This window comes from Cryptococcus neoformans, assembly GCF_000091045.1.
Source record: "Cryptococcus neoformans var. neoformans JEC21 chromosome 14 sequence".
Lineage (NCBI taxonomy): Eukaryota > Fungi > Basidiomycota > Tremellomycetes > Tremellales > Cryptococcaceae > Cryptococcus > Cryptococcus deneoformans.
In genome coordinates this window covers 382,941-410,131 of record NC_006683.1, presented here as the reverse complement: position 1 = coordinate 410,131, position 27,191 = coordinate 382,941, and the positions used below count along the sequence as shown (strand labels likewise).

General features: G+C 48.3%; 13 protein-coding genes and 1 non-coding gene across 14 annotated transcripts; 7 read left to right on the top strand and 7 right to left on the bottom strand.

Annotated features, from left to right (window-relative positions):
• The first annotated feature begins 363 nt into the window (after positions 1 to 363).
• CNN01385 (hypothetical protein) lies at positions 364 to 1,327 on the top strand. Its single transcript, XM_024658893.1, has 3 exons — positions 364 to 504; positions 550 to 721; positions 786 to 1,327. Exons 2-3 carry the CDS (start codon positions 554 to 556, stop codon positions 1,086 to 1,088), a joined length of 471 nt encoding a protein of 156 aa, XP_024514706.1. The 5' UTR covers positions 364 to 504; positions 550 to 553; the 3' UTR covers positions 1,089 to 1,327.
• On the bottom strand, positions 1,304 to 1,401 carry CNN01380. Its single transcript has one exon. It is a non-coding gene; the product is annotated as a tRNA-Asn (tRNA).
• A 127-nt stretch (positions 1,402 to 1,528) lies between these two features.
• On the top strand, positions 1,529 to 2,801 carry CNN01370 (hypothetical protein). Its single transcript, XM_024658396.1, has 5 exons — positions 1,529 to 1,800; positions 1,888 to 2,007; positions 2,057 to 2,069; positions 2,133 to 2,271; positions 2,334 to 2,801. The coding sequence occupies exons 1-5, from the start codon at positions 1,594 to 1,596 to the stop codon at positions 2,713 to 2,715; spliced, it is 861 nt and encodes a 286-aa protein (XP_024514062.1). The 5' UTR covers positions 1,529 to 1,593; the 3' UTR covers positions 2,716 to 2,801.
• On the bottom strand, positions 2,752 to 5,092 carry CNN01360 (mutanase, putative). Its single transcript, XM_568596.1, has 5 exons — positions 4,846 to 5,092; positions 3,898 to 4,795; positions 3,600 to 3,850; positions 3,069 to 3,553; positions 2,752 to 3,022 (listed from the first exon to the last, which is right to left on the bottom strand). The coding sequence occupies exons 1-5, from the start codon at positions 5,006 to 5,008 to the stop codon at positions 2,975 to 2,977; spliced, it is 1,845 nt and encodes a 614-aa protein (XP_568596.1). The 5' UTR covers positions 5,009 to 5,092; the 3' UTR covers positions 2,752 to 2,974.
• Positions 5,093 to 5,206: 114 nt separating this feature from the next.
• CNN01350 (conserved hypothetical protein) lies at positions 5,207 to 6,373 on the bottom strand. Its single transcript, XM_568594.2, has 4 exons — positions 6,124 to 6,373; positions 6,006 to 6,074; positions 5,693 to 5,957; positions 5,207 to 5,638 (listed from the first exon to the last, which is right to left on the bottom strand). The coding sequence occupies exons 1-4, from the start codon at positions 6,310 to 6,312 to the stop codon at positions 5,379 to 5,381; spliced, it is 783 nt and encodes a 260-aa protein (XP_568594.1). The 5' UTR covers positions 6,313 to 6,373; the 3' UTR covers positions 5,207 to 5,378.
• A 152-nt stretch (positions 6,374 to 6,525) lies between these two features.
• On the top strand, positions 6,526 to 7,560 carry CNN01345 (hypothetical protein). The gene is made up of 5 exons (XM_024658892.1): positions 6,526 to 6,646; positions 6,755 to 6,873; positions 6,945 to 7,049; positions 7,107 to 7,332; positions 7,386 to 7,560. The coding sequence occupies exons 1-5, from the start codon at positions 6,592 to 6,594 to the stop codon at positions 7,445 to 7,447; spliced, it is 567 nt and encodes a 188-aa protein (XP_024514705.1). The 5' UTR covers positions 6,526 to 6,591; the 3' UTR covers positions 7,448 to 7,560.
• On the bottom strand, positions 7,127 to 8,901 carry CNN01340 (expressed protein). Its single transcript, XM_568591.1, has 4 exons — positions 8,718 to 8,901; positions 8,251 to 8,672; positions 7,862 to 8,211; positions 7,127 to 7,803 (listed from the first exon to the last, which is right to left on the bottom strand). The coding sequence occupies exons 1-4, from the start codon at positions 8,879 to 8,881 to the stop codon at positions 7,519 to 7,521; spliced, it is 1,221 nt and encodes a 406-aa protein (XP_568591.1). The 5' UTR covers positions 8,882 to 8,901; the 3' UTR covers positions 7,127 to 7,518.
• Positions 8,902 to 9,075: 174 nt separating this feature from the next.
• On the top strand, positions 9,076 to 9,920 carry CNN01330 (expressed protein). The gene is made up of 3 exons (XM_568589.2): positions 9,076 to 9,194; positions 9,291 to 9,395; positions 9,508 to 9,920. Exons 1-3 carry the CDS (start codon positions 9,100 to 9,102, stop codon positions 9,521 to 9,523), a joined length of 216 nt encoding a protein of 71 aa, XP_568589.2. The 5' UTR covers positions 9,076 to 9,099; the 3' UTR covers positions 9,524 to 9,920.
• Positions 9,921 to 9,980: 60 nt separating this feature from the next.
• CNN01320 (hypothetical protein) lies at positions 9,981 to 11,953 on the top strand. The gene is made up of 8 exons (XM_024658395.1): positions 9,981 to 10,187; positions 10,247 to 10,425; positions 10,477 to 10,495; positions 10,551 to 10,622; positions 10,682 to 10,745; positions 10,802 to 10,835; positions 10,894 to 10,927; positions 10,989 to 11,953. The coding sequence occupies exons 1-8, from the start codon at positions 10,082 to 10,084 to the stop codon at positions 11,126 to 11,128; spliced, it is 648 nt and encodes a 215-aa protein (XP_024514059.1). The 5' UTR covers positions 9,981 to 10,081; the 3' UTR covers positions 11,129 to 11,953.
• On the bottom strand, positions 11,918 to 14,292 carry CNN01310 (hypothetical protein). Its single transcript, XM_568581.2, has 3 exons — positions 13,727 to 14,292; positions 12,528 to 13,652; positions 11,918 to 12,467 (listed from the first exon to the last, which is right to left on the bottom strand). Exons 1-3 carry the CDS (start codon positions 13,804 to 13,806, stop codon positions 12,035 to 12,037), a joined length of 1,638 nt encoding a protein of 545 aa, XP_568581.1. The 5' UTR covers positions 13,807 to 14,292; the 3' UTR covers positions 11,918 to 12,034.
• A 1,618-nt stretch (positions 14,293 to 15,910) lies between these two features.
• On the top strand, positions 15,911 to 16,545 carry CNN01300 (hypothetical protein). The gene is made up of 3 exons (XM_024658394.1): positions 15,911 to 16,038; positions 16,102 to 16,208; positions 16,268 to 16,545. Exons 1-3 carry the CDS (start codon positions 15,997 to 15,999, stop codon positions 16,377 to 16,379), a joined length of 261 nt encoding a protein of 86 aa, XP_024514058.1. The 5' UTR covers positions 15,911 to 15,996; the 3' UTR covers positions 16,380 to 16,545.
• On the bottom strand, positions 16,467 to 19,070 carry CNN01290 (hypothetical protein). The gene is made up of 3 exons (XM_568577.2): positions 18,401 to 19,070; positions 17,080 to 18,350; positions 16,467 to 17,027 (listed from the first exon to the last, which is right to left on the bottom strand). Exons 1-3 carry the CDS (start codon positions 18,770 to 18,772, stop codon positions 16,946 to 16,948), a joined length of 1,725 nt encoding a protein of 574 aa, XP_568577.1. The 5' UTR covers positions 18,773 to 19,070; the 3' UTR covers positions 16,467 to 16,945.
• Positions 19,071 to 19,931: 861 nt separating this feature from the next.
• Positions 19,932 to 20,491, top strand: CNN01280 (hypothetical protein). The gene is made up of 4 exons (XM_024658393.1): positions 19,932 to 20,112; positions 20,166 to 20,181; positions 20,235 to 20,352; positions 20,401 to 20,491. Exons 1-4 carry the CDS (start codon positions 19,984 to 19,986, stop codon positions 20,453 to 20,455), a joined length of 318 nt encoding a protein of 105 aa, XP_024514056.1. The 5' UTR covers positions 19,932 to 19,983; the 3' UTR covers positions 20,456 to 20,491.
• CNN01270 (hypothetical protein) lies at positions 20,444 to 23,309 on the bottom strand. Its single transcript, XM_024658392.1, has 8 exons — positions 23,107 to 23,309; positions 22,887 to 23,056; positions 22,715 to 22,822; positions 22,237 to 22,658; positions 22,043 to 22,191; positions 21,421 to 21,996; positions 21,226 to 21,365; positions 20,444 to 21,172 (listed from the first exon to the last, which is right to left on the bottom strand). The coding sequence occupies exons 2-8, from the start codon at positions 22,984 to 22,986 to the stop codon at positions 20,592 to 20,594; spliced, it is 2,076 nt and encodes a 691-aa protein (XP_024514054.1). The 5' UTR covers positions 22,987 to 23,056; positions 23,107 to 23,309; the 3' UTR covers positions 20,444 to 20,591.
• Between the last annotated feature and the right edge of the window lie 3,882 nt (positions 23,310 to 27,191).

Here is a 27,191-nt window from a genome sequence, read left to right as displayed (position 1 = left end):
TGGTAAAGATGGAAGAATATGAAGCCTCGAAGATCAGTTCACTTAAAACACTGCTTCCCGTTTCATACGTGCTTCGTTTTTGCATGGCCATGCAGTTGCGGCGTTGCATCTTGGCCCGTACTCGGGCAGCAGTAAGAGCGTTTCCATCTCTGCAATTCCCTCTCCGTCGGAACAACTGGCCTCGTCCTTGTGCGAGGTATGCTGGGGACACATACCGAAACGGGGTTCCTTTCGATTGCGCTTTGGCCCACGCCACTTTTATTCCCCATCAGCCAACGGATAAAAGGGTCTCCTTTCTTTCTTCCTTCTTTCTTTCAACCTCATCAATAAGGGGATATTGTTACTCACTGGCCAGAGTATCGTGTTCGGCATCACCAACCAGTGGATTGCCAGCTGCAAAGTTTTCCAGCGCGAGCACTCGCGGCGTGGGAGAGGAAGAGTCAGCAAAGAAGGCAAAGGTGGCAGAGGAGGGTGGCAAACGGAGGCCATCACGCTCGAGAAGCCGTGAGTATGCGTCGTTATGGTACCCTGTGCTAAAAGAAGGGATAGACCGATGAAAGCGATGTGGTGGCGGCACCTGCAAAAAAAACAAAGAAAGCGGCTGGCGCAAAGGAGCAGTACCTACATAACCCTTTCGACATTCCTTCCCAGGTACTCGCGGTCGAAAATTTTGCAGCTGGCAATCCATTGGTTGGTGATGCCGAACACGATACTCTGGCCAGTGAGTAACAATATCCCCTTATTGTGAGGTTTGAAACGTCTCTGACATGAAACACATTGACCAGGCTGACAGGCGTCTCAGGCATGACGCCTACCCCCTCCTTTGCGCGGCCGCAAGTGCCCGCTCGAATGTGGCCGCTGTGCTGCAAACGAACGAGCACAAGCGCCACTGGGGAAAGCCCATGTCAGCTGGGGATGCCGAAATCCTTAACTGGACGAGGTCTCAGCTGCACAAGGCCAGCCAAGATCTGGACATCGTTTGCAATTTCGCGAGAGAGGCTGCTGGCTATCCAAATATGACCAACGCAAGGTCATTATATATACGCATTGGACAAACCTCATCTGGCCCTGCAGATGTACCTAGCTAGGGTAGGAATTTTCTCTTCGGCCTTACATGGCAGCCTCACCATGGAAGAGCGCGAGCGGGTGGTACTAAGAGTTTCAACGCGACGATGACCATCCATGTACCCGATTGGCTGAATTCTTGGGTACATTCATGTACGTGATAAAAATACGTGATTATAACACCACCTCTATTGCTTGGTTGGAGAGTTAAACATAAAAACAAAAACAAAAAAGAATCCTGCCCCGGAGAGACTCGAACTCTCGACCGTCTGATTATTAGTGTTAATTAATTATTAACTAACAGTCAACCGCTGTAACCAACTCAGCCACGGGGCAATTGTTGAACTGCAGCAATATACAATATATAGGATCAAACTACCCATAGGCTAAAACCATTTGGGCTCAATCGCGCCTCCACTTGTGCGCCCACCGACTTTTAGAAAACTTCAATAACGAACGAAACCTGCCATACCAGTCCTTGTCATCCTCTTCACCTGGCACTATCATCTAAACGCAAATCCGCTCAACATGCCTGCCGACAAGAAACAACGCAAAGGCGCTCACCCGTACCGCAAACCCCGACCGAACCCTTCGGACCCTTCTTCCTCTGACAAGCCTGCCCGACCCAAACCTACGCACAGGATCCCAGCCACGGAAGCACGAGATGGAGCCGGTATCCCCGGATTGAGCAAGTTAAAGTCTAGTATCAGACAGACGAAACGATTGTTGGCCAAGGTGCGTCCGAACGAGGTGGTGGGAGACCATTGTTGACGGTGATACGTGTGTGCTAATCGACGGAATGGAATTTGGGGGGGTTGATAGGAAAATCTCGAACCAGGGTTGCGTGTGTCTACCCAGAGAAGGCTGACGAGTTTGGAAGCGGATTTGGCTGCTGCTGAGAGGAGGGAGGTGGAAAGGAAGAATGGAGCCAAGTATCACAAGGTATGTCCCCGTAGATCTATGCGAGAACGTGTGCTAACCGTTTTATCAGGTCAAGTTCTTTGGTCAGTCAAACATCTTTCCATTGTCTTTACTCAAAATGTCGACATTCGATTAATGTCTTGCAGAACGTCAAAAGCTTGTTCGATTAATCAAGCGATTCAAGCGAAAACTCTTGGACTCTGAAACGTCGAGCAAGAAACGATCCAAGCACGAGGAAGAGCTGCTTGATGCTAGGATTATGCTCAATTATGTCTTACACTACCCGTAAGCTCTCAAGCCCATCATCCCTCATTTGCACCCCCAAAAAAGCTGACATTTGATATAAGAAACACTCAAAAATACATTTCCCTTTTCCCCAGTAACCCTAACCAGACAGAGGACGAAGATGACGATGACGATTCTTCAAAACCCAAGCTCAAACTTCCCCCACTGCTTCATCCCGTACCATCAACCGAAGAATGCGAAAAGATGGACAAGCCCACCAAACGGCGGTATGATCTCTTGTTGGAGACCAAGAGGTTGATGGAGGAGAGCAAGCTCAAGAGCGAGCCGGAGACGGATTTGAAAAAGGGTCAAGTGGATGGTGTGGTCGTTGGTTTGGGCGCGGACGTGCAGATTGGTTTGGGAGACAAGAAGGAGGCCAAGCAAAATGCTGCTCAAGGAACAGGGGAAGAAGAGGACGATTTCTTCGAGTCTGGCGACGAGTAAACAGGCACCTTTATGTTGGTATCAGGATATTACATTGGGCTACGAGATATTTTGATATGTATACGACCACAGACGCCAGCATCTACGTATTACTACAACGAAGGACTTATCAAAAAAAGGATTTTTGTTACTAACAATAAATTTCGAGGGTCCGCCGCCCATACATGGGTGAAAATGCGAGGTATAAGAGGCGATATTATTCTGTGCCAATGGGGACGATTACACCGGATGACGATTGACAGCGAGATAACGTGATTCTTTAGCAAGTAATAGAACCAGAATGGTAGTTGAAGTTGTAGATGCCATTCTAACAAGATTGTCAGCATTGCTCGCAGTACACAAGGAGAACTTACCCAGCAATCCGCACTGATCGTCAGATTGGAAGTAGTCTTCCCGTAGCCTCCCTGGAACGTGGTAAACTCGAAAATCTGCTCTCCAACGCCCATGGGCACTTCAATCATCTGCACGCCAGCGTCCACCTGCTGGACAACGGCTTGGTTACCACCTGACGTAACTTTAACAATACCGCCAGACTTGGTCATGGTAGATACAAAGACAGTGTCTTCCAAAAAGTCCCAGCCGGTGGGCCTAGAACCACAAATGTCTGTGCTGTCACAGGAAACTGATTTGAGGTGAGGGCGATGCCAGTAGACCAACATTTCGCTGTCAATAACAGGGGCTGTTTCACCAGCCTTGAATGCCTTGATATATGGGACAGCAAAGTCGAGCATAGCTGTGTGATCAAGGCCAGCAGCCCAGGCAGACGACGAGTCGTCAGTGTGGGCAGTGTTGTAAGGGCCAATATAATGAGACTCTCCGTAGTCGTTCCAGGTTACAACTAGTCATGGTCAGTAGGTTTCTTATCGCATGCAGTACCAACTCACTCTCGATAAAGTTGAGACGGCTACCGAGCTGCAAAATGTCGTCCCACCTGTCCTTCCAGAGCGTCTCACTTTTAAACACCCAGTTCTTGGAGTAAGAAACCTCTGCACCAAAATGGGTACTGAACCAAGAAGAAACAGGAGCCATATAAGTCTTGCCGACAGCTTCAAGGTAGCCGAGATACTCAATATCTCGAGTATCACTCATGGACGCATTGACAGGAACATTGTCAAGTTGTCCAGGCCAGGCATCCCTAGACTTGATTAGGAAAGCCAAGCATCCACGTACAGAGATACTCACCAAGAGAATAGGCCAGCTAGACCAGCATTGTTGGCATTGTCGGCGCTAGGTTGCCAGAAAGGTACAGCGTACAATTCTTCTCCAACCTCGGTAGCCACCGAGCTCCAGTCAAATCCATCACCAATAAAAGTAGAGACGAAAGGCTTGTCATCGACGCGGAATTGGGCTGGTTGATCCTTGTATCGTTTAAGCATGTTCGCCACACCAGAGATATCGGCAATGGTGTACCAGTTGAAATCGAAAGAGATGAAAAGGTCGAATCCTACAGAAGCGCCAGCCTGGTAAGCGAGATCGAGTTGTTCCTGGGAATACGAGTCGACACCAATGTTGAGGGCAAAGCCGTCGATGCCTTTAGACTTGGCGAGTTGCATGTCCGACTCCCAGTCGCCTACAGCATACGTGGAGACAATACCAACCATAAAGTGGGCAAAGACCTTCTTGTCCCCAGAGGCGGTAACAGTGGAAGTGGGAGCAGACGATGTGGTAGTCGGGGCGGAACCACCGCCAAAGCCAATGGAAATCGTTTCGCCTATAGAGATGGTAAAGCCAAGGGCGTCAATCTGGGCATCGAGATCGCTAGAGTCGAGAGACACAGTAATGGCGGTGGCAGCGCTCAGTGCAGCAATGTTAGAATCCGTACCAGCAGCAACTTCAATAGGAGAAGCAGCAAAAGTTGCGACTGAACTTGAGGCGGCAGAGCTTGTGATTGGATCGGTTGCGACGAGATTGACGTTCCCAATCTCCCCGGTGAGCGCACTACCAGAAACACTTGCAGATGTTGTAGGGAAAGATTCAGCAAGAGTTTGAGGGGCAGTCGGGGAAGGTCCGTCTTCCCATACAGTTTCTGTCACATAGACAGTTTCATAAACGATTTGAGCAGCTGTCGACGGGTTATCGGCTGCGTGTGAACGTTACTATGTAATGTGACGAAAGCGTGCTTGGACGTACGGATCCAAGTGCTTGTCTCGTAGGTAGACCAGTGGCCAGCCGCTGACTCCTGTTGCCTTTTGAGCGCACGCCTGACATGTCTACGCCTGTGACGAGAATCCAGGCTGTGGGCAGTTGCGATATGTGCCGCGAGGAGGAGCGTGATTAGGGAGTTGAGGAGCATTTCAGGGTTTACGGCGACTGGACGTCAGATTAAAGGAGCGTAAGGAGAGTGTGGCCAAGATCAACTTGGTGCTGTTGTTAGTAGTACAGAAGACTGGCTGTGGGTTGTGGAGAGACAGACGGCAGATATATGGGCGGCTGGTGTGATCCACCGGCGGCGAGCAAAGGACAACGGGCCACACACCTCCACTTGAAACAGCCTCGTGCCACAAAGACCCCCCCTATGCGCACAGACCACCGTCAGTTACATCCCTGATTGCTTCCCCTGCCCGTCATACACATCCACCATGAAAGGAACGCGCGTCGCCCAGCAGCGAGACTCTGCCTCGCCCGGACACGCTCATGCAGCCAGCCACTCATCATGCATGCCCTTACTTTTCTTCCTCAGACACCTCTTTCCCCCTTTGCGTCACAATCTTGTCCACAATCCCAAATTCCACCGCTTCCTCAGAGGTCATGAAATAGTCCCTTTCCAGCGCTTTTTCAAACCTATCCAATGCAGCGGACCTCTCTTCTCCAGGTCGAGTACAATGCTCAGCGTAGATGTCGGTGAGGGCCGCACGGATACGCAGGATTTCTTTGGCATGCAAAGCAATATCGGATGCTTGGCCTTGCGCACCGCCAGATGGTTCTATAGGGATATTCAGCGATTAGGGCCATGGAAAAATCCGAGAGATCGACGAACGGTGAATCATCACACTGCTGTTTTTCAGCGCATATCGATGTCCCTTTTCGCCGCCGGCCAATAGCAGACTCCCCATACTCGCCGCTTGCCCCATACAGAAAGTATGCACCGGCGGAGAGATGTATTGCATAGTGTCGTAAATCGCCAAGCCAGAAGTAACAACACCACCAGGGGAGTTGATGTAAAGCTTGATAGGGCGCTTGGGATCCTCTGCTTCAAGGAAGAGTAACTGGGCAGTGAGAAGCGTAGAGTCTTGGGAATTTACCTACATAAACACATCAGATTAATCCCATACACGTTGCACCAGGCTTACAGGACCAAGAAAGATAACTCGCTCCTTCAACAGCCTTGAATAAATATCATAACTCCTCTCTCCTCTTGCCTGATTCTGTCAGCTTACACAATATATCCGATCATCCAGTAAAACTCACAGTCTGCTCAACCACTATAGGTACAAGAGAATCCCTGACAACGGGATTTGCAGCTTCGTCCGAGAACCCATCAAGTCCGGGCAAAGGCGAAGGCGAAAACCCAAATTTCCTAGCAGGGATTCGAGATATTCTTGATGGTCCGGCGGAACACAGAGAGGCGAGTGGTCGAAACGGGGAGAGCCGTGACATCTCTATACGTTTTGCTTGGGTGATATGGCAAGCTGATTATGGATGTGTCTATGGAAAAAGGCAGTCGTATATGCAGGGCGAGATGGTCGATGGAATGGCGGAGAGTCTTTCGTCGACACTCAAGCGTGAGGAAAGAGTCACGTGACTTTATTTGGCTCTCGTTATAGGTGGGAATCGTCATCAACGAATCTCTTGCAGTCACTCGTATTCCCTATCCATACTGACTCCTTGGCCAGCACATAACCACTCTCCCTTTCTTCCACAACAACTATAGCGGCTATGTCAGTCAACACCGTACAGCTCACGAATCGCTATAATCCCCAGCTCCTACAAGGTAAGTCCACTCTCGCCACTTGGATTCGCCCTTTTGCCCCCCCAGAAATAGATCTCAGACTCCATTCCAGGGCAGAGAGAAGCTTCAAATGGGCTAACAACGTCCTAGGGGAGAACCTTTTGACCGAAGGTAACACCGCCACCCTCACCCTCCATATCCCGTCCACGATTCAAGGTCCGAAACGGACAGAAAGTGCAAAAGGGAGACTCTGGGTAACTGATCGGCGTGTAAGTAACCTCCCGAATAAAGAACGTGGCAATCAGTGACTGGAGGATGGTTCTGATGGGAAGGGATATAGGTCGTATTCGTGACGGATAGTCTTAACGCTCCTGGGTCAAGCTCTAATGACGGGCCTCCGGGGTACGACGCCCCTCCTACTCTCAACTCGCTCGAGATCGGCCATGTAAGCCTATCCGTTTCGTGCTTTGCATGCAATCACCACCACACTGACAAATACCAGACACTCGTCCGGTCCTGCACCTACAACCTTCCCACATTCTCCGCAAACCATATTCGTATGTCCTTCTTGCCTTCTCCGTCATCCAACTCGCTGCCTGATCCCGGCACGGGCCAGGTCTTGGAAGCCAAGATTATCGTCGGGGAGGGGGCGGGACATGCGGTGTGGAAGATTATTGAGGGAGAGAGATCCAGAGCTGAGGAGAGAGGAAGGGATGAAGAAGACTTGCGTGAGTAGTATTCTTTTGAGAGATGAGGATGCTTGTGCTGATCATGAAAACAGCCGCGTACGACCAAGGACCTTCAGGACCTCCTCCAACATTTGATCCTCCTCTCAAATCGTAACATATAATCACCAAGCACACTTGAAATAGTTTTATACAACATACCGTATTCCATGTATAAACCCATCATTATCACGCACTTCTGCGAGGATACCACCATGTCCCATCTTTCTCCTTGACTATCCTGACAAACTTGGCAACCAACTTATCCCTGCCTTTACTATCCCCGTCTCTCGTGAGACCTCTAAGAAAAGGAGCCATCTCCTCGGGACGCCATCGTTGGCGGGTAAGGAAAAGCTCGGCGAACCGCTCGGCCGGTTGGAGAGGCAGGGAAGCGAGGGGGAAATAGCTCAGTAATGGTGAAGGGGAAGCGAATGAGAGCGCTGATGGTGGAGGTGGAGAAAGGATGTATTCGCCCTGGAGCAGACGGCAGTTGGCAACAAGTTTTACTGATCAAAAAGAAGATGACGCGCACCTCTAGGAGTTTGAGATCCGTATATTCACGCCATGTCTCTCCTACTTCCTCTTGCCATTCCGACATAAATTCATCACGTTTCTTATTTTTCTTGACCGCACAGAGAATACCCAGACCTACTTCCCTGACCATCCTCTCGACGTTGGCCGTCCACTGTCCGTCCTCCACTGTGCCAAACAGATTGAGGGCGGGTACTGATATAGAAGGAGGAACATCGTACTCTTCTAGAGCAGCGATTATAGTTTGAGCGGGGGCCGTAGTGGCTGGCTTTGAGGAATTGATTGCAAGGAGTGAAAGAAGAATGTTTAGGAAATCCTTCAAATGAACGGAAGGAAGTAACAGCATGCGCCCTGAAACGTCAGTCTGAGCTTGTGGAAATCAAAACCCACCGTCAACCTCGATCACATTCCTCTCTTTCAATCCTTGTTCCAACTCAGCTTCACTAGCCTGTACTACACTCCGTAACTGCTCCTTTGTCCATCTCTTCACTTTCCGTCCATCTCCATCCTCCCTTTTCCTCTTTCCCAACCCCCCGCTCCCCATCCCTTCCCAAGCGGAAGCCCTTAACACCGTTCTAATCCTCTCCAAGTTTGGGGCCACGGGTACGCACTCGAGAACCTGGTGGCATATATCTCTTATTTGCAGAGTAGGTCGATCTTCTTCGTCAGTGGTGAGTGTATAGGATGGGTCGTTGGGCGATGGTGGTAGACAAACGAGGAGGGAGTTTGAAATGCCCACTGTACGGAGGAGAAATGTCGAATCGGCAGTACAAAGCGTAGCATCGTCTGATGGTCTGCCTTTTATCGTGAGACTATTGTTGCGTTAGCTGACATCGTGAGCTTGATATATGACCTACGGAAAAACCTGTCCATCTTCCTTGTCTTTCAACGCTTCCACCTCTTTAAGAAGCTCCGGAGGCAGCTCCAAGAGCTGATATGTCTCTTCCTGGATATCTTCCTGCCCTTTCGGCATAGGAGGAAACCTCAGCACGACATTCTTTTCTGGCAGAGCATTGCTCATTTTGTTTCGGAAGAGACGTTATGAGAACATTGACGCGTCTGTTGAGTTTTGACATTAACGTCTATCTATAGTTGGACGCGTCTTGGAGTGCCACATCGCGGAACTCCACTTATCTCCGCGCGAGCCATTCCGAGCAGCCACTCAGCGACCCACCTTTTGTCCCAAGAATGCACCTACATCCCACAGCCGAGTCATCCTCAACGCCCCTACTATCCACAATGTCCCTCCTCGCTCGATCCACCCTCCGTGCCGCCAGGACCCTCAAGACGCCCCAGCAGGTCCGATCCGTCCACTTTGAGAACGTCGTCGACCAGTGCGTCCACCTTGTACTTCTGCAGGATTCAAAAGACATGTGGAGGAGTTGCTCAGAGGATATTGGGGACTGACTCTATGGGTGGTTTTTTCGTAGCACTATCCCCACTGACGTTACCAACAAGTACTTCCTTGCCGCCAAGATCATCACTTTCGGTGTTCTCGGCTTCGGTACCCCCTTCTACGCCGCTTACTACCACCTGTGAGTATTACTCTGGGACTTGTATGGGAGGGAAGAATGTGATGCTGCCAGAGGTAGAGGAGAGAATGGCCATAGCCTTTGAAAAGGAAGATGCTGACAATGATTGTGATAGTAACAAGTCCGGTTAGGCTGGAGAATTGGTGGAAATGGCATCGGCGACATGCATATCATAAAAGCTTTATTGGTGTCTCAGATTGAGCTGTGTATTAATGTGGAAAGCGTGATATCGTTTAAGAATTCCTGGATAGGGTCCTCATAAAGGTTGGCAATTGATGTGGTACGAGGGATTTCGAGATGGGGGATCGGAATGATTGCTATTGGTGGGACAATTGTAGTCGTGGGCAGGTTGAGTGGTTGAAATACGCAATGCTCTATACGCATATCCCGAAAGCGTCTATACCCACAGCATTTGAACTGTCGTGTTTTGAGATGCTGCATAGGAGGAGACCTTGTACCTTGACGCTAGACCTTACGACCTTAAAAAATAGTTGTACTTGTAGGTTGCGGCTTGCTTGTGGAGGAAATCTGCCTCCACCATCTTGTTGCGTCGTCGAAAATCAAAACGGTATCCAAAAGTTCGTTCTCGATCCATTGAAATTGTAGCTTATCTCTGCTATTCTGTACATATACACTTTACTAGTCCTCTTTGCTATTATTTCCATCCCATAAGACACTATAGCAGCAAAATGGCCTCTTTCGCCCGATCCCTGCTCAACTCTTCCCGGCTCGCCCGCACCCACATCATTCCCCGGCCCCTCATGGCTCGCCCCGTTGCCGGTCCTTCATTCCGAGGTATACCAATCCCAATCAGACCATGGCTACGACAAATAAACTAATAAATCTCCATTCAGCCTATGCGACGTCATCTCCATCCCCTTCTTCCGCTATTGACCCTTCTCTTACCCGAGCCCAAGACCTGCTTGAGTCTGGAACTCGCGCTTTGGAAGATGGTGACATTTCTACCGCTCGAAACTTGTACAAGGAAAGTGTCGAGGTGAAGGAGACCAGTGAAGGATGGCATAACCTTGCGGTAGGTGTTTTGTTGTCTTCTTGTTATTTAGTGATTGATCTTAGTGGATAGAACTGTGAATATCACCTCCGTAAGCACACGACAGACAGTACCAGGAGGAGGATTGAAAGTTGACCGATGGGTAGAAAACAAGGAGGCGGCGATTCAAGCTTGGGAAAAATCGCTCGCTCTCCAACCCTCCGCTGATGCTCACACAAGTACGTCGTCAGCTCCCAAAATTCTGTAGCGGAGTGGACATAGGCTTATGATCCAATAGACTTGGCTTCGGCCTACATCTTTGACAAGCCACCTAAACCGGCTTTTGCTATTAAGCACTTGACGTGAGTATTGGGAGGTTTATGGAAAAACATTCGCTCATTGGCCATTTGACGAGCAGTAAGGCACTTGAACTGTCACCCGAAGACCCAGAGGTACGCCGTTGAACCCCGTAGGTACATCCAGTCAGGCATCTAACGCCGCTTCTTGTAGATTGCTTTCAACCTTGCGGCCGTTCTCGAATCCAGTATGTCTATCAGTATTGCTTCTCGCATCCATCCTACAGCTAATGTCTCCTTTCCATCTAGCCGGTAACCTCGACACTGCTCTTACCTTGTACAAGAAGGCCCAGTCTGGAGGTATAGAAAGGGCGGCACAAAACGTCAGGAATGTCAGTGCAAAACTGCTCGGCCAAAAGGTCGCTGAACAAGAGAAGAAAGCGGAGTAGATTATGCGCCTAGATGCATCCCTACATCCCATGTTTTCAGCCTTTTACTCCTTATGCTCAGATCATCATGAAGTTCCAGTCCTTTGAACTTACCACATGGGTAACATCAATCCTATGGTTAGCATGAACCGCGACCATTGCATGCTCGACACTGCGCCACAGTTCCCGCCCCATGCGTATATCCTGTCAGTCATAAACGACAACTTTAACCCGAGGAGGTAACGCAGCCGGACTGATACCAAAGGAGTGTTCTTATGGCGGTACGGCAGGGTAGTTTGGAGCAGGCGAGGGATGGGTCGAAAGAGATACTGGCACAACAATGACAGGTAGAAAATCGCTGGCACCAACTAGTAGGTTGACTTTGTCAACCTCAGCCCAGGCAGTGTCCCACAACAGCTATACTTATTCTTTTCCCTGTCTGCCCTTCGGGGACTGCTTCTCTCCTTATTGCAATCCTTGGACTCTCAGTGGCTTTATCGTTGTAAAATGATGAGAATGTCGTGCCGCTCCCTGCAGCCCTTCCATCAGCAGGCAAAAGCACAATGTTCAAACCCATGCCGGTCGATCTCGCTGCGGAAGACTTGTATCGCTCAAGTCTGGGATGATCTTGAGCCGGACTGAATGACAAGACAGTATTACAAGCTGAAAGGTCTTGTTGCTTTCTGTGGATGACGACCGAACCTGAGTAGGCGCGGTAATGAAGCAAGGTAGGGGGATGTTCAGAATTAATCTGGGCTTCTGTATGAGGAATGTGATTGTAATGCAATAGCAAAGTATCTGTACATAGACAGCAGGGAGCATACTGATGAATATATGCATCGATCCATTGATAATAGTTCGATGTCAGCTGATATCATAGTGATACATGTCTCAGAAGGATATCAAATAAATAAACATTAAATGGTATCAGTCTGATTCAGGACCGACGAATCTCAGTCTGATCTCAGTTTTGAGTCGCCGTGTACCCTGGTAATGGGCAAATGTGAAGGAAGGCGTGGATGTATAGGACAAATGACTGCGTAACGGCTGGAGATGTGGCGATCCCTTACTCCTCCTACCCACTTCCAGAACGACAGGCATGCTCGGTCGTCGAGTATCCTTATCTAACCCGCACGCAGATGCATCAGATACCACAGAGGGCATCTCTGACATTCTCCTGGAAAGGTATGCAGGAGGATAACGACAGTCGGAGGAAGTTGCAATAGGTATATATGGCTGTGCGCTCGGATAGAGCGGACCGCCAGCAAAAGGATCTTGGAAAATTGTGAATGACGGCCTCCGAGGGGCGATGACAGTAGTGGGGCCGGTACAGATGGTTCCTTGAGGAATAGGTTCAATCCTATCAATAGTATAAGCAAGGACTTTGATAGAGAAAAGAAGAATGAACAACTCTACGTACACCTCATTGCCATCTTCGTCCACTATCACCTCTCTACTGACCCAAGCCCAATGACCACCTCGTTGAATTCCTGAATCGCCGTCCTTTTCCCGAATTGCTTGCAACTCTCTCAGTGTCAAGACCGGTAGTGAATTGCACCTGGTCATCGCCACTGTGGGGGGCATAAGCTGTAACCTTCCGTCGACATCGTAATTGTTTGCAGATTTGTCTGCTACCCCTGGATCATGTCTCATCCCTGTCCCCGATATGGGCGACTGACTGCGCTCCTGCTTTAGATCCCGCTCATTACCTTGCCGTGATAGCAAAACTTGAGAATTTTCGGACGCAGACACCGGTGGTGAGGGGTGGATTGTATCAGAGCCAGCACTGAGAGGCTGGCAAAGTCTTGTGGGTAAACGACTCATCGGGGTCAAAGACATATCTTTAGACATGTCCAACGCCCCAGCTCCAGTACTGATACCTAAACCCATAGAGCTTGATGAAACTTCCATCAAGCTCCCACCATTGCTTCTGCCACATTTCATTGATATTGATGAGCCAGCGGATGACCTCTCATGGAAACCGGCAGAAATTGCAAGTCCCTCAGGGATATTTGCATTTGAAGATACTCTCGACATTCCCGACGAACCTCCTGGTGTGGATAAGGCTGTCGCCGGGAGCTGCCCGCCGAAGGGAGTGAGAAGAAGCATCTGATGAGCGGACAGCCGTCCGTTGGGAGGCTGTATCTCATGCAAACCTGGGGAAGGCCAGCGAGGATATTGAGATTCACGAGATACCGTTGGTTGATATGATGCTACAGTAGGTAGATTTGTCACGGGCACCACACGGGAGGGCGGAGAGTTGCGTGAATTGTAAGACCCTGGTCCCAATCGAGATCCTGCATAGGGAGGGGATGATGATAGTAAAGAGGACTGAGAAGGAACATGATGGCTCTTGTCCGCATCTATTGCAGCCAGGTGGCTGATAGGCTGAGGGGGTGTGGATGTTGTCCGGGTTGACTCATCTTGATCCGTTTCCTGCGGTTGGAGGGAAAAGTCTAGAGGGAATGTTTGGGGGGTTTGTAAGCTGTGCTCGGCAAGGCTAGCATAGAGGGACAAGTGTTGTGGACATTCAGAGATAGCTTGGCTGTGGGGTGGTGTGAGGTGGGAAAGCATGAATGTCAGCATTTTTAAAGCACAATCGGTGGTGCGTTCACATACAACTTGACTGTCTCTCGAGGCACTTCTTTCTCGTCCATGTAAACATTTGGCTCCTCAGTTCCGCAATCATTCGCATCCATGCCTGGAATGCCTCAATCCAGGATTTAAGCTATTTCTTGCCCGTACAACCCGTTGTCCTGGCGAGCAGCTCCAGCTTTGAGCGGCAAGCAGGTTTTTGGACAAGATTTTGGGGTATTCAGTGCCTATATTTCGAAAAAGCTAAGTTTTGTAGACTCTAGTCGATCTGCTGTCGCTCCTATGGTTTGCAGCAGTCTAATAAGTCGCCTTCAAAGCTTCGTAGTTACTAACGGCTACCTGCTGCTTCGCTTAAGCGGAAGGCGGGTGAGTGCGAGGCAAAAGAAAGAAAAGACGGTTGTGAAGCCAAAGAGAGTAATAAGATGAGGCCAGAATGGACGATACAGTTCAGTATAACTCTAGAAACAGAGGATGGCACGGGTCAACAAATTCTACAGGGATGGTCGAGACGAGCTTGGAGGAGGTTGTTAACTGAAACCCGGAGGACGAGTGGGACGAAGATTCGGGAAGAACGGGGTGACAACAATACAAATTGCGGGGGGCCGCGAACGAAGGTTCGGCAGAAGCAAGAAAGCTACTAATTAAAGAAAGGGTCAAGGTAAACTCCAGGATAAGAGTAAACCTTAAAGTCCATAGAGCTCCGTCCATTTCAGATTCCAATCATCAAAGGTTACGCCAAAAGTACAGGCAGGTGGCGTTGGGGCGCACCACCACCACCTAGAGTAGGTTTTGATTTTGCTTTCAGGCTTTATTTATCATTTTTCGAATTTTCTACTATACAATTCACCCTAGGTATAAATTGTGCCCTTCTCTCCGTTTAGAAATCCACAGGTCAAGCGGAATTATTGCCGCTCTCAGTATAGCTCGTAATTTCGACCTTTCGCCGTCGTCAATTACATCAGTGATCGATAGTAATTGACATGAGCTCACAACAAACTACTTGGCTTCCCCGCGGCTCTCCTCGACGATGAGTTTTCCTGACACGGCCGCAACAAGTGAATAGTGCAGTTTAAATGATATAGCCTTGTAGGTAAATCTACACACGCAATAGTGTATTTCTGCTTCGGCCAAATCAAGTTTTACCCTCGCCTCTGTCCTGTTCTTTCAAGGGTATTGCTCGCTTACTGCTTATTTCCGCACCCATGGATTAATAATATGCATACCTTTCGGATACAATCGTCTCGTTGTAAGTCCCTCGAATCAGATTCTCATCAGCAATGGGTATGTAGGAAGCTACAATAATAACAATCATTCGCCAACGTTTATACGACAACGGTGCTGTTATACATTATTAGAAGAGTAACCTTTCATAGGTTGATTTTAAACGTCCACTACGACTGTTAGACAGTTAGAAACCCCCATAATTCCTTTTTGTAATGTGTAGTAAGTTTTGGAAACTATTTTGTGTCTCTTATGGCCACATACTTCTCTCTCGCCTACTAAAGTACCATCATTCCCTTTCAGCAAAGAATCAAGGTTGCACTTTCAGTCAGCTTCAGGTCCCAGTCTTGATACAGGAGATGGGTGTCCAGTCATTCAGTCAGTCAATCAATCAATCAACTGCTCGATGGTGGCAACCGATTGACACAAGTTACCGGAGTGATGGTGTGGATCGAGGATCAATTTGTTACGGTTCGTCCTACTGTTCGTTCGTCCATCGAAGAAGATTTCAAGAGTGGAGGTAAGATCGGAGTGGTGATAGTGGTGGTGGTCTCACGTGATGGTCACGCGAGGAGGCGGTATAGTCGGCCAATAATAATAACATAATTAATGATGAAGAGGGGCTAATTATTAACAACAGTCTTTACGATTATTAATCAACCATTGTAATAGGCTGAATACAACAGGCCCTTCCGATGAGGCGCCCCCCCTCACCCACCGCCCCCCACCTCTCGATGACCCAATGACAAGCACCAGTCGAGGGGCTTCTTATGTCGAGTCTATCATTTTATTAATTGTGTCTGCTTTTTATGCGATTCAAGCCGCTGACAATACCATGAGCTCTCATTGGCTGAACGCGACACGGTCCGACCCGATAATGGACCACTCACGACGCGCTGATTATCCCGCATCGTTCCTGAATATCCCGAAGTTCAAGGTATAAAGGAGCGTTATATTTCATCGAGTTGCATACCCATCTCAACCAATTTCTCTTTACGGCCCAGAGATACCAGCTTTATCACTTAAGCACCCCTTTTACATATATTTACAAACACACGTACGCAATCAGCACGATGACTTGCTCTGGAAACCCCTCCAACTGTGACTTCTGTGGCGTAAGTCTACTCTATACCCTTATCTCTTTTTGCCGCTCGCTGACCATTGCTTCCAATTTGCAGGAAACTCAAGTTGATTGTGCCAAGTCTGAGGTTCATGGGTGCACCACCCAGCCTTCTGATTGTTCTGTCTGTGAGGGCAAGGGTTGTGTTGCTTTGAAGTGCACTGGGTAAGCAGCGCTCTTACATCTCATCAAAAAGGTCAGACACTGACGTCATAGATGATCAGTAACACCGACACTTGCCCTTCATGCAAAGACTCTTTCTCCTCCTGCCGCAAGGCCCAATTCAGCGCTGCCGAGGGTATCGAGCCCGCTCGACGACCTGCTCCCGCTGTTTAGATACCATTCAACCAGATTTCAGATTTCACACCCACAGCATCTTCACATCATCCACTTTCCCATTGGAATAGCGTAGCATAATTATAAGGTTGTATAAATATGGATATCCATTACCTTGTGTTCTAGAAACAGCTTTTTTGTTTTGTTTTCCGTATTCCTTCACTAATCATGTCCATTCCGTATTCCTTCATTGATCATGTCCTCTACACCTATCGACTCGCGGTTTGCTGTCTGTTGGACCCACGAAGATATGTTCAACATCATGTCATCACAAAAGCAACTCTTGGTCTGATCCTACAACGAACATAGTAATTATTGTATACTGGCAGGTATTGATATACAAAAGGAAATGAATGGGCCAACGGGCATGCCGACGAAGATTTCGTCATTCTTTTTTCTTTCTTCTCCAAAGGACAGCGATGCTGTTCGCGAAAACAGTCCCAACAGCTTGTGTCCCTGCTCTTCTCATCGTTGCTCCTAGCAACCTCCCATTAAATCAAATACAAACAGGCGTACTGTACATTATTAAAGCAATCAAGTGGGAAATAAAATTGGGAAATCCGAGCCTAGGCGGTGGAGGCGATCTCGACAGGAGATTCAGTTCGTCGATTAAGCATGCCGAGGTTGAGCCCTGCTTGCTTTCGGATACTATAGCACAAATGTTAATGTGAGGCTCGATAGTGGTTACAAAAAGACCTACCGAGCTTGGAAGTTTCTGTCACCAAGATCCTTAACGTCCCCAGGAGGACCAGAAGGCTGACGAGCAACGGAGATTTTCTTCACCGCTAATCCGATAGACTGGCTGGAAGACCTTGAGTCGTTGTTTCCGGAAGAATGAGGTCTGCCAAAGGCGACATTGGAAATCCTAGCACTAGCAGCATCAACCGCGTCTCTGGTTATTTTTGCTTCAGCTGTTGTAACAGAAGCCGCCGGGCGACCAAGGCCAAGACCGACCGACTGACGAGCCTGCTGAGTGATGGGGGAGGCAGGCGTAGTGCGGGACACTTCACCAGGGGGAATCTTCACTTCAGCCACAGGAAAAGTGGTTTGGTCCTCAGAGGAAGATCTCTTAGACAAGGTAGCAGTGAGAGTGCCGTACGAGGAAGTACCAGAGGCAGCGAGAGCAAGACGAGCCTGAGCGAAACGTCCACCCGGGGCCGCCTTGGAAGAAACAGGAACTGAGACTGGTTCGGCAATGCCCGAGATCGACTTTGTGGGCGAAGAAGACTGAGCAGAGGGCCAGGAAGGGGTATTAGGGCTACCGCTAGCAGAAGAAGAGGTAGAAGTGCCCCGCGTGCCATAAAGAGCGGTTTCAAAACGGGAGTGATCTTCACGGATTGGACTCCTTACGGGCATAGCCGACTCGAATCGGGCCTTGAGATCCGCTTCATTTACTCCCATGGCCCAGTTAGCCTGGGCGGCTCGCTCGGATCTAGCCTGGAGATTCGCTTGCATCTGAGCGCCAAGAATGCTGCGCTGACGCTGAGCTTGAGCTTGAGCAACATAAGAGTCCGTCTGAAGAGCAGCTAGCTGCTGTTGGAGATGAAGTTGCTGCAAGCGTTGCTCTCGCTGTTGGAACATATACTGTTCTTCTTGTTGCTGCTGGAATTGTCTCTTCGTAGCCTCACGCTGAATGGCCAGTTGCTCCAACTGCTTCTGCTGCATCTGTTGCTGGACATAGAGCTGTTTCTCGTACTCCGCCTGCCTGTCTGCCTGTCGCTGAGCTGCTAAACGCGCATTATTCTGAGCCATCATCTGAGTATGGTAGTGACGATCGGTTGCGGCTTGCTGAGCCTGCTCAAGCTCAAGTAATGCTAAAGCTTCGCGAACTTGTGCCGACGAACCTTGATGTGCGAGAAGGCTAATCAGAGCCTCCTGCTGAGCATGCTTCTGGTATCCCGATTGATCATGCAATCGAATAACTGTCGGGGTGCGTGACCGTTTCGCGCGAGGAGCTCGAGCATTGTGAGACTGAATCAAGTTGTCAGCCGTGTCTAAGTAATCCAAGAGGTGTTGCTTACCCCTGAATAGCCATTTTGACTGTATGGGACACCATTGGGGTCCAGACCTAAAGCTGCCATCTTTGCAGCAATGAAGGCGGAATCATCTCCATCTTCCTCCTCGCTAAAGGTCGGCCCAAGTGTATGGTCAGCCCCGGCGTATCTGATCTGTCTTTCTGGACCAGGTCCATGGCGATGAGACGACAGGTGGAGAGGTGGTGGGGGAGGAGGCGCTAATGGTGTTGTGAGTCTGCCACCGGGATGTTGTACGGGTGGTGAAACAGAAGTCGTATAAGGCGCCTGGCTTACTTGAAAGGCAGAGACCGGAGAGGAAGACGTAGTAATTGGCGGTGAGGGATCGATAAGGAAGTTTGAAGCGAGCGTGGAAGCCATTTCGGTCTTTACCACTCTTGAAAGTGTCACAACGGAGTAACAACAGGTGGATCAAAATTGCGGAATGGGGAACGTCGTCAAGACCAAAGCGGTATTACGTTTGATTTCTTTTATGCCGGGCGTTCAAAGCGCGCGGATGCTTTCCGTAAGAAGAACGAGAGACTCGGGAGCGAGTGATCGCCCAGAGGGTATAAGGCAAGCGGCGAGGCTGCTGAGAGACTGTAGAGGGGCGTGGTATGAAAAAAGTAGGGCTTCAAAAGAAAGAAGAGAGAGATGAAAGAAGGAAGAGAATGGCCAACTTGAGCAGCGAGCAGCGGCGCAGACACCACGCGCAAAGAATTAATTGGGGCTGCTGCTGCTGCAAGAATGAAATACCGACGATTTCTCCGCATTACGTGGATATCATGAACGGGTGCCTGAGAAGAACTCTAGATAATAATAATCATCGAAAGCATATGCTTTATTTTTCTGCCCTCCGAAGAAGGCTGTAAAGTCTGTCTAACAACAAGGAAGCAAAGAGGGGTGGAGCCGGATAATAGGCAGCATAACACGGTTGTTCAGCTACAGGCAGTTGAGCTATCTTCTGCTACCAGCTGGCATTGCATACTAATAGTAACTGTGGCTGCAGTTGTGTGACTGCTGCGCTGCGTCGGTAACAATTCTGTCCCAAAAACCCTCTTACTACTACCTGCATGCGCCCACAGAACGCCCGTCAGTCATATGATGTCTCGTCTTGACGTCCGAAGAATCAGTGAAGAAGCTGCAGCTTATGTTTTCGTAAGGGATCGGGGGTTTGACCATTTTGCTGCATGTATAGCTACACTGCAAAAAAAATGTAAAACTCAGTGTACAATCAAAGTGTACTTTGCCAGAAATTGAATGTCACACCTTACGATGGACATTACGTGTAGGATATTTTTTGCAATCAGCAATTGCTTCGACTCGGATTTCTCCTCACTGTCAGAAGCTCTAACCCTAGCACAAGGACTGTCAGTGGATGACGTCTATGAGTAAACAATTTTCCACTATAGCGGATTCGGATTTAGTTTCTGGTGCCGTTAGTGGCGCGTTAGTCCATGGTGGCGGAGTCCGACGGTTGCGCGTCCAGGCTGCTGTTGTACATGATGTCGTTGGCGCTCTGCAAGAGCAAGCATTGCTCAAGCTGCAACACGCCAACTTCCAACAAAGTGCAGATTTCAGCATAGGACAGCATGTCAGAACAGAAGAACTTAGCAGAGAAAAAGGAAGAAGTTACTGCCGGATCTTCGACTACCAACGCCCAACCGGACAAAAAGCCTTTACCCAAGCTCGGTGCTTTGGAAGATGACGATGAGTTTGAAGTATGTCCAGAAGTTAAGTGTCAAGTTTGAGTGATGCTAATCGAACAATTCAGGATTTTCCTGCCACAGGTACATACAGATTGAATGGACATACTGTTGACTTTGCTGACTTCCATGTGCAGATTATGATGGCAATATCCAAGACGCTTTGAAGAAAGCTGCTGCCGGTCCTAGCGATAATTTGTGGGAAGACAACTGGGACGATGATGATGTGGATGACGACTTTACAAAACAATTGAGGTGTGTTGCGTATCACTGAGATAGTGTCAGTGGGCTGACGCTTTACAGAACGGCCATCCAAGAACGGGCAAATGCGGCGGCCGACGAGACCATGAAGGAGTAGACATCATTGTATAGTACGGATATGTCACATATAGCATGACAACTTTTACGCAAGGCACAAGATATAACCAAATATCACAGTCGAAAACGATTTGGGCCCCAATGTCTCTGATTGATAGATTATATCTGTAAGGTTACTACCTTCCAGTGCGTCGTTTATAGGCCGCAAGCTCCCGGAAAGCTTCCTCTTCGTCTTTTTGCGCCTCCTCCTCCAATCTCTGTCTCTCCTCTTGCTCATCCTTGCGATCCCATCTCTCCATATCCCCACTCTCTAACTTTTCTCTCATTATATCCTTCAGCCCTTGAGCCTTACTCTTTTGTCCGTCTTGGTCATCCCCTGACTTCATGCTAATCACAGGATTCTTCTCCATCCTATCAAACAAAATAAACAACCTTTCTGCTTCGCGCTCCTTCTCTTCCTGAGTCATTTCGTCCAGGTCACCTGTCGCTTGATTACCGTTCTCAATACCTGTGATTGGATTCCTCAAAGTTTCGGCGCTGAATGTCGACGTAGAAGAAGGCGTAGCCGGCTGGACAGTTGTTACAGGCGACCGGACGTCTGATCGGCGATTAGATGACTTGGCTATTTGCATCACGGTCTGCGAAGGATTAGGCTGGTCAATCTCTTCGACCTTTGCCGATGGTGGACCAGTGAGCCCTTTTTGGAACAGTATGCCAGCTGCGTTGCCATAGCCGATTTCTACGCAGAGATCGGAAGCTGTCCGAAGCTCAGCAAAGTTGCTTGTAAAATATGGGAGAATCTAAACATACCATTACCATTGCAGATTGCCCACATCAACTCTCCGGCAGCATTTCTTGTTTGAGTATGACCTGCACAAGCCATTAAACGCAGAATGTTGCCTAGTAAACCCTTGCGGGATTCAAGCGGCCCTGCTTCTGATGAGCGGTCTCTGCAGCATAAAACGTCAATTGAATTTGATAAAATCCACCAGAGAGCAGACCTACAGAGAGGAAGGTAATAAAATTTCTTTGATCGATAACCGCACGTTTTCCAAACCCCATGTGGCTCGTGTCATTAAGAGTAATAACGGAGGAAGTATTTCATCCAGTACAAGTGAATGAGGCAGATCGTCATCCGGCCGTTTAGGGTATGGTAGATATGCCTCAAAGAACCGGTCAAGGATCTTCAGAAGCCTTGACGATAGCGCGAAATGATCGGATGTCGCACCAAAGCCAGGCCTCGAAGACGAGAAACTACCTCGCGGTGAATTTGGTGCGGATCTCTGACCACCTGCTGGCGGCCTAGAACCAGGCGGGGCAAGTGAGCCGGCCGAAGACTTGCGAGGGCTGGATGGTGAAGCTATGTTTCCCAGCTTGGTGAGAATATTTCTCATTGTGGACGAAGGGCTCGAGGGACTGTTGACTTGTAGGGAACCGGGACTTTCAGGGACCGAAGCCCATGTTGGTAACAAACGTGTTTTGAACGGTATCAAAAGCAGAGTATTCATGATGTGGGTAAGTGGCGGGCTAAGATCGACCGTTGGAGTAGCGTAAAAAAGGCGCAAAAGAGGGTAAAGAAGGCTTAGAGATAAGATCAGAACTGAACTGTTTAACAACAATTACTCACTAATCAAACTTTTCGTCCCAAGGATCAACACCAGTTGTAGCATCAGAGGGCTGTTTATAAGGATAGAATTGAAGTAATGCGTTCGTCAGTTTGAGCAATTCGCTCAGATACAAGAAAGAAGCGGGTAAGACAGAGGCCGACATGAAAATCTGCTCCTTCGTTAGTTCTGTCTTGGACGAGATGGACAGTCTCACCTGCACGAGGGCATCCACCACCTCGTTATCTACCATCTGCTTCGCCGCTTCAGCCCTTTCCACAGTGACCAAAAATCCAAGTCTCCCCAGTAAAAACAGCTTTTCCGCATGCGCTGCATCATTCTCGTCTTGTGTAGAACTTTCGGACAAAGCGCGAGCAACCGCTATAGCTCCGCGGGCTTTGAAGAATTCGATACGTCCGGCGGTGTGAAGAACTAGCATGTTGGCCAAGATCTTCAAGGCTTCACGAGCCTGTGGTGACGTTGATGACTGGGCAACGACGGTCGGAAACGTCGCAGAATCATCTGATAGTAATGTTGAATGAAACATGAGAGTGGAAATGTGATGGCTTGAGAGCAGGGTTTCTGATCCAATGGGGTTTCGTCCGAGGCATTTGACAGCCGTGAGGGCAAGTAGGTAGACTACGCTCTTGATAAACGCGGTATTCTGATATTCTCTAGGCACAAGATGAGCTTACCATCGCTTGGCCAATCCCTCCATATTGCTTCTTCTTTCGGATGCAGGTCGGATAGAATGTCGTTCAGGTAAATCTCTCTTTCAGCTGGATGCACTTGCGTCGGGAGAGCTATAACAGCAGTGCAGCAGACAAGTGAACGAATGGTCATTACGGGGGTACGGTGATTACTTACCTTCTACTACAGCATTCAGTTCCCCTCGTATTCTATCTAAAGAGTATCGTCGGTTCTCAATAGAGCCGTAGCTCGAAGCTAATAGGCTCTTGACGGACATTATGACTTCGTTTCAGCGTCTGAGGCCCTCAATGCCGAGTACACAATTGGATTAACTCGCTTGCTATTTGCTAGAGGTTATGAATTACGGACTGGCTACGCGGTAATATATTATACTAACTTGGCGTACGATGAGCTCTCTCGTATCCGGGTCCGCTCGAGAAGTTGTTGCTGGCGGACGGCGTCGGATGGATGCCACGAGGATTTTGAGATATAAGGTGTCCACCCGATCTGCTGCGGGGGAGCTGGGAGTCTGCGACCTGGGAATGTGAGGGATGATCGACCAAAGGGAGCGGAAAGTCGGAAGTGATGGGGCGATACTTGGTTCAGACGCCGGTCAAGGTAGGTAGGTGATGATGCGCCGCGAACATGAAACATTCAGGGGGCGCGTTTTGTTTTTGTTTTCCGGGTGGAGGAATGAAGCATGGGCCACGCGGTGGCAAACCTCTACGTACTGCAGAACAAAAAAGAAGATGCATGCGAGGTGTGCAACAGCAACCAATCTCGCAAATAGATATCCCTGCTCCGCTCTCACCATACCCTTCAATTCGTTGTCCTTCAGGCATCCAGGTTAGTTGGAGCTATCAAATCATAACGGCGATCACTCTCATGATAGTAACTCATCATCGTTCTCGTAGGCCGTATCGGATCGATGTAGTAAAATAGTTGCCTAGCGGCCCTTACGTCTTGCATCTCAGTCTAACTTCTTGGCATACGTATATAATATTTTCTTACAAAGCCTCATTCGCAAATTGCAGGTCACAGGAGAGTAAACGAAGTCAAAGAAAGTAAACACCAGGTAATAGTTAGATAGGCCCGAACCACAAGCAAGTCCGATATATCCGCGGTAACGCTGCTATGGTTTCGCGGACACCAACCACCAGGAGCAACGACAACGTCGCCCTTTATTAGCTTTCTTCCTCTTCTGTCCTCTTCTAATAGTATCCCTCCATCAATCAGTCTGTCGTTTGTCGTCATCTTACTGTACGTGGTGGCAGTATTTTACATATTGCTTACTGCATACCTCTCTCTTTCCTTCTGCATATACATGCCCCTACCTCGAAATTTTGCTTCATGTGGTGACACATTTGCCCAATGAAAGACGTTGCATGTTGGTTCAACTACACTGATGTGTGTGTGGGCGCCAAGCCACAAGGTCATAATGCAGCAGCAACATTTATGTCTAGCTGTTCAAGTGTATTGTCATTTGCCAAAGGATAAAAAATCTCCTTGATCGGAACCTTCTTATTCTTCATATGATGACAGCAACGTCAACTTTTTATGTATAAACCAAAGAGCCTTTGATAGTTTGCTCGAAGGGTAATTCAACTAGAATGAGGGAGAGGAAAAACAAGATACGAGCATTCTGAAATAAGGCTTCAGAAAAGAGGATCTAAGATTGCGGTGAAAATTATACGCCAGCTATGAGCGGGATTTTACAGTAGTCTCATAAGTTTGAACATACCAGAGCAACAGCAGCTATTATACTACAGAATGTGCGTACCAACCATCGTTTGAGTTTGTTTGAAAGACCATGCCACCTTCTTTATCTTCTTGTTCGTTGCATCCTCTTGTCTTTATTACTCGCTGTCTTTCCCGCCTTGCTATTGTCTTAGATCTCTGGATCTGTCCTATTTTCCAGTCGCATAAACCATCCATCATCCATCACGGAGTTCAGCTTATTATGGGACATGCATGGAATAGTAGAAAGGAAGTGAAAGCGAATAACCGCAGTGAAATTCGGATCTTATTATTGGATCTGACAAATGGGAATAGATAAAAGTGGTTATTATTAGCTTCAAGACCGGCAAAGGACAAGGGGAGGAAAACCAATGTTGACGACGTTAGACATTAATGGAACTTGCGTGCTCAATAAGCCCCTGATTATTGTTTATCCTTATCACTAACGTGAATTAACTCTGGTGGTTGTGTTCCACTTTTGAAACAGCCAATCAGGGCTTATTTATAAACGAATGCATATCAACACATATGTATTAGAAACCAGGAAATTCGATATTCATAATTCAATAGGAATTCCAGATGAGATTGCGTACGATCTCTGGGCTCTGGGGAAAATATTTGAGGGACTGAAATATAGAAAACCTGAAGGCTGGAGGCTGAAAGGACGAAACGAAGGAAATAATTGGGGGAAACGCGAATTTTAAGGGTGGTTCGGGGGATTGGCATGATCATTCCATTCCGGTGGCCGGCGTTTTAATTTGTATGAGTTTTTATCGGTCGGACAGACAAACAATTGCTGCATTCACCGCTCACATTGATTCGAGCGACGGATGAGCAAGTTCCTCCTTCATACATTCCTGACCGGACGATGACCGGACGCAGTATGCAACAGCAGAGCATGCACATCTATTACTGATGAGCTACCGCACGCCCGAGCCTTACGTCTTTCATCAGTCGTCCTCGGTCGCCTTTCTCTTCGGCTACTTTTTTTTATGAAATGCGTGATTAGTAAAATTTCTAATGAAGACGAGGCTCGGCGTGAGGCATTATTATTATTAAATATTTAAATTCAAATCAAAGCGGCTGCCATATGAAAAAGTTCGGCATGGTTTTGTCGGCCAAATCCGATATGGTTAGTAACCATCTTATTTATCATCCCATTTTTACGTCACCGAAGCGGCGGACTTAACTAAAATAAGTTGTCATGTTGATGGCAGGAGAAAAAAAGAAAAGAAGAGAAGGGCATCAAAATAGTTGTCTCTATCAGGCTGCTCGTCTACATGATGATATGGAATACGACTAGTTGACGTGGATGTTAGCGTTAAAGGCTTGGTTAAATTGTGCATTTGTGTGAATAGATCATATCCATGGAGCATCATGATGCTGATGGTGGAAAAGAAGAAGAGGAATCCAGCAATGAACACAGAAGACAACAGAACTATATATAAACATCACAAGACGGGCTTAAAGAGGCGCATGGAAACAAGGGGCTTGCATTGATTGAATAAAAGGAAGAGCCAGGGCAAGAATAGCAGACGAGCAGAAGAGAACCCAAACAAGCAAGCGGAGAGCAGGATCATGTGATAAAGCGAATTTCGGGGGTTTTCCGACACATCAAACCAACATGAACGAAGTTGGGTATCACTCATATAAAAAGCTGAAGGCTCGGATCTCGAAATCTCGGCTTTTCCTTGTCTACCTACGTACTGCAGACGGAGACTGAGGTTCAGAGACCAGCAGACGGAGAGAGTAGGAAAAGTCTAGAGGTCAGAGATGAGATAATCGGCGTATAGACCTTAAATGCTGACCTTAACGAAATCCTGATAGCGTGCCTGTAACTAGCAACCACCGTATCATCTTATAGCAAGTTTCCCGTTATTACACCACCACTTCCAATATCCCAATATCATCTATTAAATTGTTGTATCGGTTATTATGAATTGTGGACGGCCTGCCTGTCCATGCTGCATGCTGAATAATTTCCTGTATAGCTGTGTACCTTTACATCTGGCGCCATGTGCCATGGACCATGGGTAACAGTCCTTAGCCCGTGGACCGCCGTAAAAAATTCAAAGCGAAACGAGTTTCTTATCGTTCTTCGTTGATAACGATCAGCTCAACCGAAGTAGGAAAAAGTGAATAGGTTACGTAAGTGACCCCAAGGCTAAATGGTTATCGACGGGTTTCAGAAAAGTCAGGATCGCGCCCATGGGCCCTCAATGAGGCTCCAAAGGGCTGGAATGCTGAGATGCAGATTTGCCAGACCTACGACCATGTTTGAGCTGGCAACCGTTGGGGAATAGGTAGCGTGTACTTAGTAGTCTAACTTCTGGAGAATGCTTTTTTCACAGCTTTGTTTCCTGCAGTCTGTACAGGATGTTACAAGTTCCTGGCACTAACGACTGAATTCTTTCTTATTATACATTACTATTAATTAGGGTCGAACCCCATGTGTGATACATTGCGCCTTGTCCGCAGTACGTGGGCGATCCAAAATATCTGCCACCAGCATGCCGAACTCGGCTGAATTACCATGTATTTCTGGACAAATAAAGAGCGATGGCGAACGTAAGCAGTGGCAACGGAAAGCCACGTGGTGCTCAAAAAGGGCAAAAAGTCGCAAACAGCGCAATGATCAATACGGCAGCTTCCATTCGCTGATGCAACGGCCGCTTCAAGCGTCAGGACGAACATGACTATGTCAGTGCTGCATCGGCCATCCACGTGTACGGGCCAGCAGAAAGA

Excerpts from the sequence above, each read along its gene's own strand:
- CNN01300 (XM_024658394.1), top strand. The coding sequence starts at position 15,997 with ATGACTTGCTCTGGAAACCCCTCCAACTGTGACTTCTGTGGC. Across the intron at positions 16,039-16,101 it reads CCAACTGTGACTTCTGTGGC|GAAACTCAAGTTGATTGTGC; the intron begins GTAAGTCTACTC and ends TCCAATTTGCAG. Across the intron at positions 16,209-16,267 it reads GTTGCTTTGAAGTGCACTGG|TAACACCGACACTTGCCCTT; the intron begins GTAAGCAGCGCT and ends ATAGATGATCAG.
- CNN01345 (XM_024658892.1), top strand. The coding sequence starts at position 6,592 with ATGTCAGTCAACACCGTACAGCTCACGAATCGCTATAATCCCCAGCTC. Across the intron at positions 6,874-6,944 it reads TCTGGGTAACTGATCGGCGT|GTCGTATTCGTGACGGATAG; the intron begins GTAAGTAACCTC and ends GAAGGGATATAG. Across the intron at positions 7,050-7,106 it reads ACTCGCTCGAGATCGGCCAT|ACACTCGTCCGGTCCTGCAC; the intron begins GTAAGCCTATCC and ends GACAAATACCAG.
- CNN01340 (XM_568591.1), bottom strand. The coding sequence starts at position 8,881 with ATGAGCAATGCTCTGCCAGAAAAGAATGTCGTGCTGAGGTTTCCTCCT. Across the intron at positions 8,212-8,250 it reads GAATGTGATCGAGGTTGACG|GGCGCATGCTGTTACTTCCT; the intron begins GTGGGTTTTGAT and ends CTGACGTTTCAG. Across the intron at positions 7,804-7,861 it reads CGGATCTCAAACTCCTAGAG|GGCGAATACATCCTTTCTCC; the intron begins GTGCGCGTCATC and ends CGTCTGCTCCAG.
- CNN01290 (XM_568577.2), bottom strand. The coding sequence starts at position 18,772 with ATGGCTTCCACGCTCGCTTCAAACTTCCTTATCGATCCCTCACCGCCA. Across the intron at positions 18,351-18,400 it reads GTCAAAATGGCTATTCAGGG|TCTCACAATGCTCGAGCTCC; the intron begins GTAAGCAACACC and ends AACTTGATTCAG. Across the intron at positions 17,028-17,079 it reads GACAGAAACTTCCAAGCTCG|TATCCGAAAGCAAGCAGGGC; the intron begins GTAGGTCTTTTT and ends TTTGTGCTATAG.
- CNN01310 (XM_568581.2), bottom strand. The coding sequence starts at position 13,806 with ATGGATGCGAATGATTGCGGAACTGAGGAGCCAAATGTTTACATGGAC. Across the intron at positions 13,653-13,726 it reads CCTCGAGAGACAGTCAAGTT|CCAAGCTATCTCTGAATGTC; the intron begins GTATGTGAACGC and ends ACCACCCCACAG. Across the intron at positions 12,468-12,527 it reads GACGAAGATGGCAATGAGGT|GATTGAACCTATTCCTCAAG; the intron begins GTACGTAGAGTT and ends TACTATTGATAG.
- CNN01330 (XM_568589.2), top strand. The coding sequence starts at position 9,100 with ATGTCCCTCCTCGCTCGATCCACCCTCCGTGCCGCCAGGACCCTCAAG. Across the intron at positions 9,195-9,290 it reads TTTGAGAACGTCGTCGACCA|CACTATCCCCACTGACGTTA; the intron begins GTGCGTCCACCT and ends GTTTTTTCGTAG.
- CNN01385 (XM_024658893.1), top strand. The coding sequence starts at position 554 with ATGAAAGCGATGTGGTGGCGGCACCTGCAAAAAAAACAAAGAAAGCGG. Across the intron at positions 722-785 it reads CGAACACGATACTCTGGCCA|GCTGACAGGCGTCTCAGGCA; the intron begins GTGAGTAACAAT and ends CACATTGACCAG.
- CNN01270 (XM_024658392.1), bottom strand. The coding sequence starts at position 22,986 with ATGTCCGTCAAGAGCCTATTAGCTTCGAGCTACGGCTCTATTGAGAAC. Across the intron at positions 22,659-22,714 it reads GAGGGATTGGCCAAGCGATG|TCTACCTACTTGCCCTCACG; the intron begins GTAAGCTCATCT and ends TCAAGAGCGTAG. Across the intron at positions 21,173-21,225 it reads GGCAATCTGCAATGGTAATG|CTTCCGATCTCTGCGTAGAA; the intron begins GTATGTTTAGAT and ends AGCTTCGGACAG.
- CNN01320 (XM_024658395.1), top strand. The coding sequence starts at position 10,082 with ATGGCCTCTTTCGCCCGATCCCTGCTCAACTCTTCCCGGCTCGCCCGC. Across the intron at positions 10,836-10,893 it reads TGTCACCCGAAGACCCAGAG|ATTGCTTTCAACCTTGCGGC; the intron begins GTACGCCGTTGA and ends CGCTTCTTGTAG. Across the intron at positions 10,928-10,988 it reads TGCGGCCGTTCTCGAATCCA|CCGGTAACCTCGACACTGCT; the intron begins GTATGTCTATCA and ends CTTTCCATCTAG.
- CNN01350 (XM_568594.2), bottom strand. The coding sequence starts at position 6,312 with ATGTCACGGCTCTCCCCGTTTCGACCACTCGCCTCTCTGTGTTCCGCC. Across the intron at positions 6,075-6,123 it reads CTATAGTGGTTGAGCAGACT|GCAAGAGGAGAGAGGAGTTA; the intron begins GTGAGTTTTACT and ends TGACAGAATCAG. Across the intron at positions 5,639-5,692 it reads CAGCAGTGTGATGATTCACC|AACCATCTGGCGGTGCGCAA; the intron begins GTTCGTCGATCT and ends ATATCCCTATAG.
- CNN01360 (XM_568596.1), bottom strand. The coding sequence starts at position 5,008 with ATGCTCCTCAACTCCCTAATCACGCTCCTCCTCGCGGCACATATCGCA. Across the intron at positions 4,796-4,845 it reads CGAGACAAGCACTTGGATCC|CCGATAACCCGTCGACAGCT; the intron begins GTACGTCCAAGC and ends GTTCACACGCAG. Across the intron at positions 3,554-3,599 it reads CCGTCTCAACTTTATCGAGA|TTGTAACCTGGAACGACTAC; the intron begins GTGAGTTGGTAC and ends GACCATGACTAG.
- CNN01280 (XM_024658393.1), top strand. The coding sequence starts at position 19,984 with ATGTCAGAACAGAAGAACTTAGCAGAGAAAAAGGAAGAAGTTACTGCC. Across the intron at positions 20,353-20,400 it reads GACTTTACAAAACAATTGAG|AACGGCCATCCAAGAACGGG; the intron begins GTGTGTTGCGTA and ends GACGCTTTACAG.
- CNN01370 (XM_024658396.1), top strand. The coding sequence starts at position 1,594 with ATGCCTGCCGACAAGAAACAACGCAAAGGCGCTCACCCGTACCGCAAA. Across the intron at positions 1,801-1,887 it reads CGAAACGATTGTTGGCCAAG|GAAAATCTCGAACCAGGGTT; the intron begins GTGCGTCCGAAC and ends GGGGGTTGATAG. Across the intron at positions 2,272-2,333 it reads AATTATGTCTTACACTACCC|AAACACTCAAAAATACATTT; the intron begins GTAAGCTCTCAA and ends ATTTGATATAAG.